General features: G+C 43.4%; 1 protein-coding gene across 5 annotated transcripts in view; it reads right to left on the reverse strand.

The window, feature by feature from the left end:
* Positions 1-12719, reverse strand: part of ST6GAL1 (ST6 beta-galactoside alpha-2,6-sialyltransferase 1) — a 135215-nt gene that overhangs the window by 54394 nt on the left and 68102 nt on the right. For 3 of the 5 annotated variants that reach the window (XM_055128766.1, XM_055128767.1, XM_055128768.1), the window contains exon 4: positions 4699-4795. The exons of the other annotated variants lie outside the window; for them this stretch is intronic. In XM_055128766.1, coding sequence (XP_054984741.1) covers positions 4699-4739 — 41 coding nt within the window. In that variant the 5' untranslated portion in view covers positions 4740-4795. The remainder of the gene's footprint in view (positions 1-4698; positions 4796-12719) is intronic. 5 annotated transcript variants of the gene reach the window in all.

Raw genomic sequence — 12719 nt, forward strand, 5'->3', positions numbered from 1 at the left:
TAAATATCTGAGTGCACAAATATGGTTTGGTTATGAAACCAAACATAACCATGAAGCAACACAATAGTTAAGAGAGTTAACTTGATGTAAATCCTAGCTCAGCTCGGATTTATTTTCTTAGGTTACTTACTTCCGTGTCCTGTAGAATATTTACCCATGAAATGGAAAAAAACACTAATTGCCACATAGACCTGTCTGAATGTTAAATGAGCTAATAGTTGTAAAGCACTCTGGAAAAATGGCAAGTTGTAAATATAAGTGGTTATCAATTTCTCACAGGTTACCATAACCTAACTCGGCACATCCAGGAACCCTACAAAATCGGGGTATTGGCTCTAGTCCTACCTCTCGCTATGCTCCGAAACCTCGTAGCATTTGTTCTGGCAAATACTTGAAGCAGCCCAATTTGTGTATTTGTGTAGCTCTTCAGAGAAGCCATGTGGCAAAGTAGGAGGAAAACTACAAGTGGGTTAGAAGACCTGACTTCCAGGACTGTTTTTCTCTTGGGCCTGGGTTTCTGTTCTAAATCATGGCTGCACGGAATACACTGTCTACCTACACAGAGGTGACAGTGGCCTTTATAAAAAGCAAATGGAACAGAATGGTTTTCCAGCTTACCCTTCGATGCCTTCCTGATACAGACAGTATTAAATCCGGATGCCTGGGCAGAACAATGGTGATGCCTCGCAGGCATAAGGCCTTGAGACTGATCCATGGAACCATCAAGGCCCACACAAGTGGAGCTGAACAGGGGTAGCCCCGGGCTGCTGTGAGGGGTACAGTCCTATAACAACACATAGATTCCTTGAGACTGTCCCACAAGGCCTTTCATGATTTGTGCTGCACTGCTACACCTGACATCTCATCCCTCACATTCCAGCAGTGCTGACCTAAGGTTCTCTCATGCCACCTCATCAGTTGCCCCTTATGACACTGCCCTCACCCTTGAACTCAATGACCACCCCTGACATCTTGTCTAGCAGACAAATTCTTCATCTTCCTTCAAACTGCTGAAGGACTTTGAGGCCTGCTCAGACTCTCCAGGACACCGGTTGGTCAGTCCCTCCCTCCTTCTCTCTCCTTTATGTCCTGCAGTTTCCTCTATATACTTTTGGCCATACTTTCGAGTAGATGGTAATCCCTGATTTCATAGATCCCTCTCTCCCGCACTCCACTGATTTTTTTTTAAAATATGTGTTAAGAATATTCAGCGATCCCAAAATCAACTTAGAGAATTATCACAAACTTTAAAAAAAAGAACAGTAGCTTAACAACAGTGGAACTGACCTACACCATGGGGGAGGGATTAGAGGCAGTAGGATTTGGTCCTTGGGGAAGGACCCCAATGGTGGTGGGCATAATGTTGGAATTATGTCCATGAGAAACCATTATTAGTAGTATTGTAAGCCAAAAAAACCCAAAAAAATTAAAATTTTTAAAATAATAAAAATCAAAAAGAGAAAAAAATAAAACAAAATAGTGTCTTGAAGGAAAAATATTAAAATAGAGAGGCTGAGGAGACAGTACAGAGAGTAGGGTGTTTGCCTTGCATGCAACCTACCCTGGTTTCCCCAGCATCCCATTTGGTCCCTGGAGCACCACTAGGAGTGCGGAGCCAAGAGTTAACCCTAAGCAGCATTGAGTTGTGACCCCCAAACAAACAAACAAAAATAAACATGGGGCTGCAGAGATAGTGAGAAGGGTGCAGCCTCGCACACAGTCAACCCAAGTTCAATCCCTGGCATCCCATATGGACCCCTGTGTACCATCAGAAATAATTACTGAGTGGTCCCGGCCGCCGGAAGTCACGTCCTCGACCCACCCTCGGCGCCATCTTCCACAATCAACAGAGAAGCGGCAGGCATTCTGGTGAGCAGCGCGGCCGGAAAATGCTCCGGACCCGAATTGGGGCCAGCAACACCGGGGAGCCGGAAGGAGGAGGTGCCGCCAGCACACCTTCTCCAGATGGAGCCCTGGCGACACTGAGCAGCAACTAACACGGTGCCAGGATTCGGGACTGGGACACATCCAAGCCTCGCGGCCGCGTAAGCGGCCGCGCGTCCTTTTTTAAAACCTGAAAACATACAATCTTTTAATGGAAAACTAATTATAAAATGCTTCCTTATTAGGGTTATCTTGTTTGGGGATATAACTCCCACAACAATAGTGAGTTTTGTGTTGAAATATTGAACGTATTCAAGGTGAAGAGAAAATGAAGTGAAATTCATCAGTTATACAGTTGGGGTGGGGGGTGGGGGGTATACCGGGGATTTTGGTGGTGGAATATGGGCACTGGTGAAGGGATGGTGTTTGAATATGGTATAACTGAGACATAAACCCGAGAACTCTGTAACTTTCCACATGGTGATAAAATTAAAAAATAATAATAAAAAATATAATAAAAAAAAGAAATAATTACTGAGGATAGAGTGAGAAGTAACCCTTGGGCATTGTGGGGTGTGGTCTAAAATTTCACTGTCACTGTCATCCCGTTGCTCATCGATTTGTTCAAGCAAGCACCAGTAACGTCTCTCATTGTGAGACTTATTGTTACTGTTTTTGGCATGTCCAATATGCCACGGGTAGCTTGCCAGGCTCTGCCATGTGGGTGAGATACTCTCAGTAGCTTGGTGGGCTCTCCAAGAGGGGCAGAGGGGTCTAAAATTTAAAAAAGTAAAAGAATAAATGGCATAGTGCAGAGGGTAAGACAATTGCCTTGCAGATAGCTGATCTAGATCAATTCCTGGCACAGTAAAAGGTCCTCTGAGCTTGGCCAGGAGTGATCACTGAGCGCAGAGCCAGAAGTAAATCCAGAGCACCAGTGGGCCAGCCCCCCCTACACACACAAAAAAAGTATAAACAAGATTCAAAAATATCAACATTCATTCAGTCTAAGGGACTGTAATATTTCATGAAACATTTTTCTTACATAGCTAATTAGTAGATGCATGGAAGGCAATGAACTTATGTGGACCCACGATCCAGACGCAATAATTATCCACTACTCTAGATCCTTCGTCTTTACTTAACTCTACCTGTGATGTTTTTCCTCTAAGATGCCACTTTCAATGATGTAAGTTGTTCACTGCAGAAAGGCATCTGGGCAGGGCAGAAAGTACCATCATTGCAAACAGACACAGAATTGTTGGTGGGCCAACGGTCACCTTGTTCCTTCACCCCATAAGTGTCTCATATAGAGTCATCTTGATTCATGCCTTTCCTCTCTGCTCTTTTCTTCCCTCCCCTCAGCAATATCTATGGAGGACACAGGCAGGAGGGTCCCCCAGACGTTGCTACTGTGAAGTATTTGGAGTAATCTCAGACAGGATGAAAGGCCCACCTTTTTGCTTTGTTTTGTTTGGGGGGCATACCCAGCAATTCTCAGGGGTTAGTCCTGGCTCTGCATTTAGGCTCAGGAATTACTCCTGGCAGTTCTTGGGGGACCATATGGGTTGCTGGACCTGGGTTGTTCACATGCAAGACAACTGTGATATCTCCGGCCTCGAAATGCCCAACTTTCCAGGGAATAACTGGTACAGCAACTGGAACAGCAACTCTACTCAGCAGAAGCCCTGTGTTCTGGGGCTCTGGCCGTGCCAGTCATAAGACTTTTACCCCAGAGGCCAAATTTCCTCAAATGAAAATGGGATAATAATAGCTCCCCTGTCTCTTTCTGACCGCCCTTGTGATCAGTGGGGGGAGGAAATGCTTTGGCAATGATAAAGTAGCATTCAGATGCAAAGGATATTTTGGTAATGATTTATGACCATGTCCAGAATCATAATTCCCCCAGTTCACTTCTGTCTGATAGACTGGGGACTAGCATGCTCTTTAAAAAAATGTATGCTGCATTAAAGCGCAAATACAAAAACAATTGAAAAACAGATTTTATATGTCATTTATAATAGCAAAAAGTGAAGAAGTAAAGTAACAGAGAGCAAATAGAAATGAAGGAAATAGCAGAGTGAAGAAGCAAATTTAAAGATAGGCAAGACTTTTTAATAACTATGAAACTTTACTAAAAGAAATCAAGACTGAAATAAAAGGGGGCACACGTATACTGGAGTTAGAAAGTTTGATTTTGTTGAAACGTCCATTTTTTTCCCAAACTCAATGAGATCATTTTTAGTTTCTTTCCTTTTGAAAGGGAGCCAAAAAACCTGACTAATCATCATACACAGATCTTAGGTTTCAGTGAATTCTCAAAGTCCCACCAGAGGCCAAAAAGATAGCTCAAAGGTCTAGAGTACATATCTGTTCAAAACCCTGAGTCTGATCCCCAGCACCACATACCTTTCCCCACCCAGCCCCTCTGGGTATGGTTCTGTGCCTCTAAGCATCATCATGCCTAAGGATGATAGCATCTCTGGGCTGAATGCTTCATCAGCAGGCCAGAACAGCTGAGCCAAGCATCAATGAGTACAGTCCCTTAGGGCTTCAAAGCACTGCTGAGGAGGGCCCTCTCCCCAACCACAAAATCCCAGTAGCTAATTTATAGAAATTAACAAGCTAACTCTAAGATTTATAAGGAAGCATAGAGAATTTTAGAATAGAAAAGGCATTAGAAGAACAAGTAAACAAACATTATATACCACTGGGATTATCAGAAAATTTAACTGTCCATAACCAAGACAATGTTACCAGTGTAAGAACAGATAAATAGGACCGAAGAGACAATACAGTGGGTAGGGCACTTGCCTTGCATGCAGGCGATCTGGGTTCAATCCATGGTGCCACATATGGTCCCTTGAGCACTGCCAGAACGGATCCTTGAGCACAGAGCCAGGAGTAAACCCTGAGCACCACCAGGTATGGCCCAAAAATAAACAAAGAACAGATAAATAAGTCAGTAAAACAATAAAATTCAGAAATAGACTCACATACATAGAGATATTTAATTTTTGCAGTAATACCAACGCAGTTCAGTGAAGGAAAGTTGCCTTTTTGTGTATGGGGAGGGGTTGGGAGTTGGGGGGCCATATCCAACAAAGCCAACAGTGCTCAAGAGGTCCTATTGGTAGTGAGGGGACAAGTGGTGCTCAGGACCAAATTTGGGTCTCTTGTATGCAAAGCATGCACTCAGCCCATTAAGCTATCTCTCCATGGAGTCTTCTTAATAAGCTATTCTGAAGTCCCTAGATAGCGAAGGAAAAAGTAAATGAGCCTGAACTCTAACTTATTCCAACCACAGAGTTAACTTGAGGAAATCTAAAAATTAAAATTTGGCAACCCAGTAATACCACTTCTTGGTATCTATCCCCAAAACAAAAGACTTTCATTCAAAAGGATATTTGCACAATAGCCAAGATATGGAAACAACCCAAATGCCCAAACTACAGACGAATGGATCAAGATATTTCGGTATATATACAAAATGAAATACAATGTAGTCATAAGAAAGAACAAAACTCGGCAATTTGCTGTATTGAGTAGAACTAGAGAATACCATGCTGAGCAAAGTCAGTAAGAAAGAAAAGGATATATTTTTAAAAATTGTCTCTCTCATATGTAGGACTTTAAAATACACAGCAAGGTGGCAATGAAGGGCCAAAGGCTATACAACAAGAGAAATGATATACACAACTGAGTTTGGGGTGTGTGTGGCGGGGGGGAGGAGGGTGCAGTGCTCGTTCCTTGGGGGAGCGAGGTGAATATACTGGTGATGGGTGTGGTGTTGGAATTACGTGCACGGGAAACTATTAACAGTATTGTCAATCATAGAACTTCAACCAATTTTCAAAGAAGGTTTAAGGAAAACTAGCATTTAAAACTGCAAAGCTTCTGGGAAGGAAGTATTGAAGATTTTCATAAACTTGGGTTGTGCAAGCATTCCTTAAAACACAAAAAAGCACACTCATAATAAAAGGAAAAATAATAAGTACTGAAGGGCTTCATCACCTTTAAAGTCAAGGAAAAAATGAGGGTCACGAAGGAACAGTCACCCTGACAACTAACTTTTGTGAAAAGAAAGCCTGAAGATGCAGGCCTGGAGACAAGCGTGCCACAATAAATGCATAGATCCCTAGACGTTTCCGAATCTGAAGAGCCGAGTTCACTGCATACCACCTTACTCCTCCACCTGCCTAGCATTTTCTTCTACCAGTTCCTGCCATCCAAGGGAAAGTGAGGGGAGCTCTGGCCCTTCTCTAACCTGAGGATCATGGAAGACAACATTCATCCTTGCCTCAAACCCTGACAGCACAGACAAGAATTAGGAAGTTGCTGAGAGAATCCGCTAAGAGTGCGGAGGAGTTGGAATGAGGCAATGGCCCGCCAAGCACGGGCGTGTAGGCAAAGGACATCTCTTTGCATTTTCCACACATAAATGCGTCCATGGAGGCTGAAGAGATAGCACAGCAGGTAGGACGCGTGCGGCAAACCCAGGATCGATCCCCAGCATCCCAATCATTGGTCCCTGAATAATTCCTGAGCGCAGAAGTAGAGGTAACCGCTGAGCACTGTCAGGTGTGACCCAAAAACAGAAACAGAAAAGAACAACCCAGCCTTCCTGGAGAGGGATGAAACTGGGTCAGGTCCACAAGGCCTCCTGCCTTCGCTCAGGGTAAGGCCAGCCAGCTTGCTGACATCTGCCTGTCCTGGCGGAACAGAGTTCTCTCTAAGGTGTTAGAACCAAGCCCTACAGATGCTTTGTGAAGGCAAAGCATTGTTCAGGGCCCCATGTCCCCAGGAAAGGCCCAGCACCTTCTGAAAGGCCCCCTTCACTCTGGCTTCTGTAGACAAAGGGTCCCTTCATTTCCAGAGGCTCTCTCAGCTACCTCCTTAGAAGGAAATGTGTGCAACAATAGCTTGGAAATTGGCTACCCCAGCTTTGAACTCTGGGCCCTTCCCCACCACACACAATGCTACCAACACCCACAACAGATATAAATCCCCAGGCATCATAGTGCAGCATCAAGCCCATGGCTCCTCCCCCTTCTGCCTCACCAATCCTCCCAGGCCCACATCACCGCTTGACCTGGGCTGGCAGCCTCCCAGCGTGGGGAGAAGAGGAGCAGACCTTGGTCAGAATCCAGAAGTCACATTGCAGCTTCCTGACCCCAGGCACCATACCTAACTGTTCTGGGCTTTCCTTTCTCAGCTGTTAGGCAGCTCTAGAATAGTCTTCAGGCAATTCCTTTGTATTGCAGAATAGGTAGGCCTCAAATTTGTTGTGGTTTGATTTTCTGTTTGTTTGGCCGGTTGTATGGTTCCCCAAGAACTGCCAAGAGTGATTCCTGGAGTATAGAGCCAGGAGTACCCTCTGAGCACTACCAGGTGTGCCCCAAAACTAACTAACTAACTAACTAACTATATATATGAATATTTAAAAAATAAAAAGAAGAATTAAACACACTCAACGGTTTCCGGCTGTGGCTCAGCTTGTGTGGAGACTGACCTCACATAGAGGGTGTGATCTTACAAGTTTCTGGTTCATTTTTCACAACCTCACACTGATGAGCTCATCCTTAGCTAAGCATCTCCTGGAATCACGCTCACTAATCTTCCTTGCCAGTCTCTCTCACCATATTTCACAGCGACCTAATTTGGGGCCACTAGTATTAGGAACTCAGATTTCATACTACTTTCATGCTGGTTTATTCTCTTTCATATTCAGTCCTTCATTACATATGTTTACTTCACTTTCTGGCTTTGCATTACCCATGAATGTTGTCAATAAGCATTCTACAATCCCCTCTAAAACATGAGCCACAGAGGTACTACTCTGGTACTACTCTCTGACTCCTGCAAATTAGCATTTGTTAGTGACAAGCACTATATTGCAGCAACCTGTCCACAGCTTTTTTTTTTTTTTTTTTTTTTTTGCTTTTTGGGTCACACCCAGTGATGCTCAGTGGTTACTCTTGGCTCTGTGCTGAGGAATTACTGTTGGTGGTACTGGGGAGACCATATGGGATGCCAGGGATCGAACCCGGGTTGGCCACGTGCAAAGCAAATGCCCTACCCGCTGTGCTATCGCTCCGGCCCCCAGCCTGTATACATCTTACATCTTGTTTAGGAGACTAAAAACCTTGTTATTGAGGCTACAAATATTTAATTATCAACAGAATTATCATCAAGTTTCTCTATTTCAATATCATGAAAAATGTCTGCTCCTTGAGGCCAGAGTGTTAGTACAGTGGGCTGGGCACTTGCCTTGCACATGGTCAACCAAATTCAATCTCCAATACTACTGGGGCCCACATATGGCCTCCTGACCTCCTCCAAGAGTGATCCCTGCGTGCAGAGACAGGAAGAAGACCCGAGCACCACTGGGTTTGCCCACCATCACAAAAAAAAAAAAAAAAAAAAAAAAAAATCTGATCTTCAAGGGGATACTTGGGATAGACACAAAAATATAGTCTATGGGGGAATGGAAAGATCACACAGGGGATAAGGCACCTGCTTACATGCAACTGACCCCAGTTTAATCCCCAGCACCACATATGGTCCTTTGAGCAATGCAAGTAGACCCTGGTTACTGTCAGGAGTGACCCCCAAACAAAACAAAATAAAATATAGGCCACAGGGCCAGACCCAACTTTCAATTGTGCAGACACCACAAAGAGCAGCTTCACTGTGGAATAAGAGGTTATTGAGACTGCCATGTAGGGAACATTTATCTTATATAATGAGAAGTTATGGTTTGAGAAAAGCTTTGTGCTTTTGAATGTAACCCCAAATTAAAAGCCTCAAGGGCCTGAGGATAGTGCAACAGCTGAAGCACAAGCTTTGTCTGCAAAAGTTCTCTCCTTAGCTCTGTGTGGCCCCCAAGCACCTCATTGAGAGACCCTCCCAAGCAACAAGCCAGGAGCAGACCCTGAGTATTGCTAGGGTCTGCTCCTGGCTTGTTGATATGGCCCAACATTAAAAAAAATTTTTTTAGAATCATAGGTTTCATATGCTGTGGTAAGAAGGAACAGGGATTTAGATAATGGTAATTATAATGATAATTCCCTAATGGAGCACAGCTATTACCACATTGGATGCTAACAACCATGCACTGTGCCATTTTTACACAAGTCATCTGAGAGCCAGAGAGATAGTACAGAGTCAAGGCACTTGTCTTGCATGTGACTGACCCTAGTTCAAAGTCCTGGCACCACATATGTTCTCCTGAGCACTTCCAGGGATCACTCAGGAGCACAGAGCCAGGAATAGCCCCTGAGCACCACAAGAAGTGACCTCCAAAGCAAAGCAAAACAAAAATATATTGGTCATCTCAGTTTATAATGATTCCTTTTTAAAAATGAAGCTGTATTTCCCTTTTTTCCCTAATTCTCTCCAATTACACTGAAGATTTCCAATGACATTTGAACAAAATATTTGCAAGTTTTCTCAGGATCCCAGTAATTCATTCAATCAACTAATCATCCCTTTGATACATAAATATTACTTCTTAAGGTTTTCCTGTGGCAGAGCCTGGCAAGCTCCCCATGGTGTATTCAATATGCCAAAAGCAGTAACAAGTCTCATAATGGAGACATTACTGGTACCTGCTCGAGCAAGTCAATGAACAACGGGATGACAGTGCTACAGTGCTAAGGTTTTCCTGAAGGTTTGTGATGGGTACTAGAGAATCTGATAGATTTTAAGTAACTACGTTCCTCCCTCTTTGGCCCAGGGCCTTGAAGTTGTCTCCCAGGATATATTCTAAGCCAAATGAGGACCCAGTACAGAACTTTATGACACCTAACGCATAAAGGGAGTTTTCTTCTTCCACTCTTTGCTATGTGTGCAAATATGTTTCTTTTATTGAAGGTAGCAGTAAAAGACAAGCCCAACTGTTCTGCTTCCTGCCAGGACATCTGTGAATTTTGTGTCACTTGCTAGTATTATTGTGGTACATCTCTTTGCATATATGCCTTTGACTAAGTCTTTATATATAGCAATCCCTTTTCAGTGTGAATGGTGGGGAGAAAACCTAGTTCTTGATACATTTTGCAATTCTCAGTTCTTATATTTTTCTGTATTTAAATTCCTTTATTCTCTTTATATATATATATGTATATACATACATATATATAGCACTGTCATATACCACTGTCATCCCATGTTATATAGGTTATTTAATTTGTTTTAAACACCATGAATTACAGAGTTACAAAGTTATTCATTGTTAAGTTTTAGGCACACAATGTTCCAACACCAAGCCCTTCACCAGTGTCCACTTCCCTCAACCACTGTTCCCAGTTTTCCTCCCAACCTTCTCCCTGTGCCTCTCGAGGGAGCACTTTCCCCTCCCCCACTGATTGTCTTATTAGAGTTCCCTTACCTAATTTATTCCCTTGTCCACCTCCAGTTCAGTGGCAAGCTTCCAGCTGAAGACCAGTTCTCCTGCTCTTCCTTTGCGTTGTCTTGGGGCTTTGTCATTCCCTTACCATGGGTCTTTATATCCCACATCTGAGAGCAATCATTCTGCATCTGTCCCTCTCCCTCTGACTCACTTCAACACATGATTCTCTCTACAGCCACCTACTTAGCAGCAAACTGCATAACTGCATCTTTACTTTCAGCCAAATAGTATTGCATTGTTGAACACATATATATATATGCATATATATGTAATTGAGTTGGTTGTTTTATTTACAAAACTCAAACCAAAAAACCTGCATTATTTCATTCTAACTCCCAGAGCTAGGAAACGAAGCTGGCTTAACTCCAGGCTATAAACAGGAATCAAACACTGCTTTTGCTGCCCTTGATCAATTCTATTCCCATTGTTTCCCAGTTGGAATGTTTGTGTGTTCCCTAAAAGTTCAGATGTTGAAACATTACTCCCTGTATGTGATGATATTAAGAAGGAAGGTGCTTCCAATTAAAATAATTAATAAATAAATAGATGGTAGCTTTCCCCCATTGGCTCCTCAGCCAAGCACATACACCAAATGTCTGAACCTCTCGTACTGAGCAGGATTACCATGGCAACAACACATCATCAGTAGGGTAAAACTAACCTGTCTCACAACGGTCTAAACCACCCAGCTCACGTTCCCTATTTTGAAACTACCAGAAACTGCCCCTGACTCTGTGTAATCCTACCACCATGTAATCCCATCAACGGCCAACATCCAGAGACTATAAAGTCAAGCTCCTGGAAGCTTATAGCCTAGTTCTCCCTCTCGGAGAACCGGAGAACCTGACAAGCTACCGAGAGTTTCCTGCCCACGTGGGAGAGCCTGGCAAGCTCCCCGTGGTGTATTCATATCCCAAAACCAGTAACAATGATGGGTCTCATTCCCCTGACCCTGAAAGAGCCTCTAATGTGGAACCATTGGGAAGAATGAGTAAAGGGAGGCTTCTAAAATCTCAGGGTTAGGACGAATGAAATGTTACTGAGACCGCTCGAGAAAATCAACGATCCACAGGATGATGATGATGATGATGAATAAATAAATAAGTAAAAGAAGGAGGGTACTTGTGTATGGAGGAGATGGGAATGTTGGGGACCATTCATGAGGGCGGAACCTTCAAGAATGGGATCAGTGCCCTATAAAAGGGGTACTACAGAGTGCCACAGTCTTTTTCTATACATGAGTGCACAGTGAATAGCTATGATCAGAAAGAGGGCCTGCCACCATGCCAGAGCCTTGATCCCACATTTCCCAGCCCCCAAAACTGTGAGAGATGAATTTCCATGTGGATCAGCTACCCAACCTTGTATTTCCTGATTGTAGTCCACAAGGACTCATACACCATCACTGCCCTCCATCCACTCCATTGGCAGTCTAGTCACCCAAGTCTCTTGAAAAACTAAACGATACTTTCACATTTTCCAACAAATTCTCTTCAAGTTTTTTGATTCTTTGCTCAGACATTGTCTTCAGCTTGTTGAACATTGTAATGATTGTTGAACTGAGACTTCCTCAGGCAAACGACAGAAGTCTGATGGCATCATTGATTCCCCTGTTTGTTTTTTGTTGGTATCTTGGGGTTCTAGCATTTCTCAACATGGACAGAACTAGAGGATCCCATGCTAGAGAAGTCAATCAGAATGAGAGGGACAGATACAGAATAATTTCTCTCATACGTGGAACTTCAAGATAGCAACAAAGATCTAAAGACAACATAATGGGGGAACTCACACATAACCGTGCGCGCGCACGCGTGCACGCGCACGCACACACACACATTTAGGGGAAGGGGTGAGAGGTATGGGGACTGGGGTCCTTGAAGGAGAGAGATAGGTATACCAGTGATGGGGGTAGTGCTGTGTCCATGAAAAAAACACTATCAACAGTATTATAAGCCAAAAAATAAAGTAATAATAATAATTGTTTTAACCATACTGCACTATTAAAGAGGAACTGAAAAATAACTACACAAGGCTGCCCAGACTACTGAGATGTAGATCCTTGAGAGGTGACACTAGTCAAGAGTCAGAGGGCAAAAGGCAGCCAGCCTCTCATTGCATCAGATATTCTTGGAATTTTGTTATTGCTGCTGCTGATACAATATCCTGTCACTCCATCCTACAGTTACGTAGGTCATATTGTATAAACACTGACCGCAGATTCTCTAGGTACCAGAATACTGCTACAGGTCTAGACATTAAAGATGTGCATTATAGCACATCTCTTACATCAGGCCCAGACAGGATTTGTACAAGACTCCATTTTCAACCTGGATGTGTGTCATTTCCCCACCCCCAACCCTGCTCACCCACCCATACCCAAATGTTTATTCTCTTACAGTAAAAAAAAAAGGGGGGGAGGGTCTCA

The sequence above is a fragment of the Sorex araneus genome, chromosome 2, assembly GCF_027595985.1.
Source record: "Sorex araneus isolate mSorAra2 chromosome 2, mSorAra2.pri, whole genome shotgun sequence".
In the NCBI taxonomy this organism is placed as follows: Eukaryota; Metazoa; Chordata; class Mammalia; order Eulipotyphla; family Soricidae; genus Sorex; species Sorex araneus.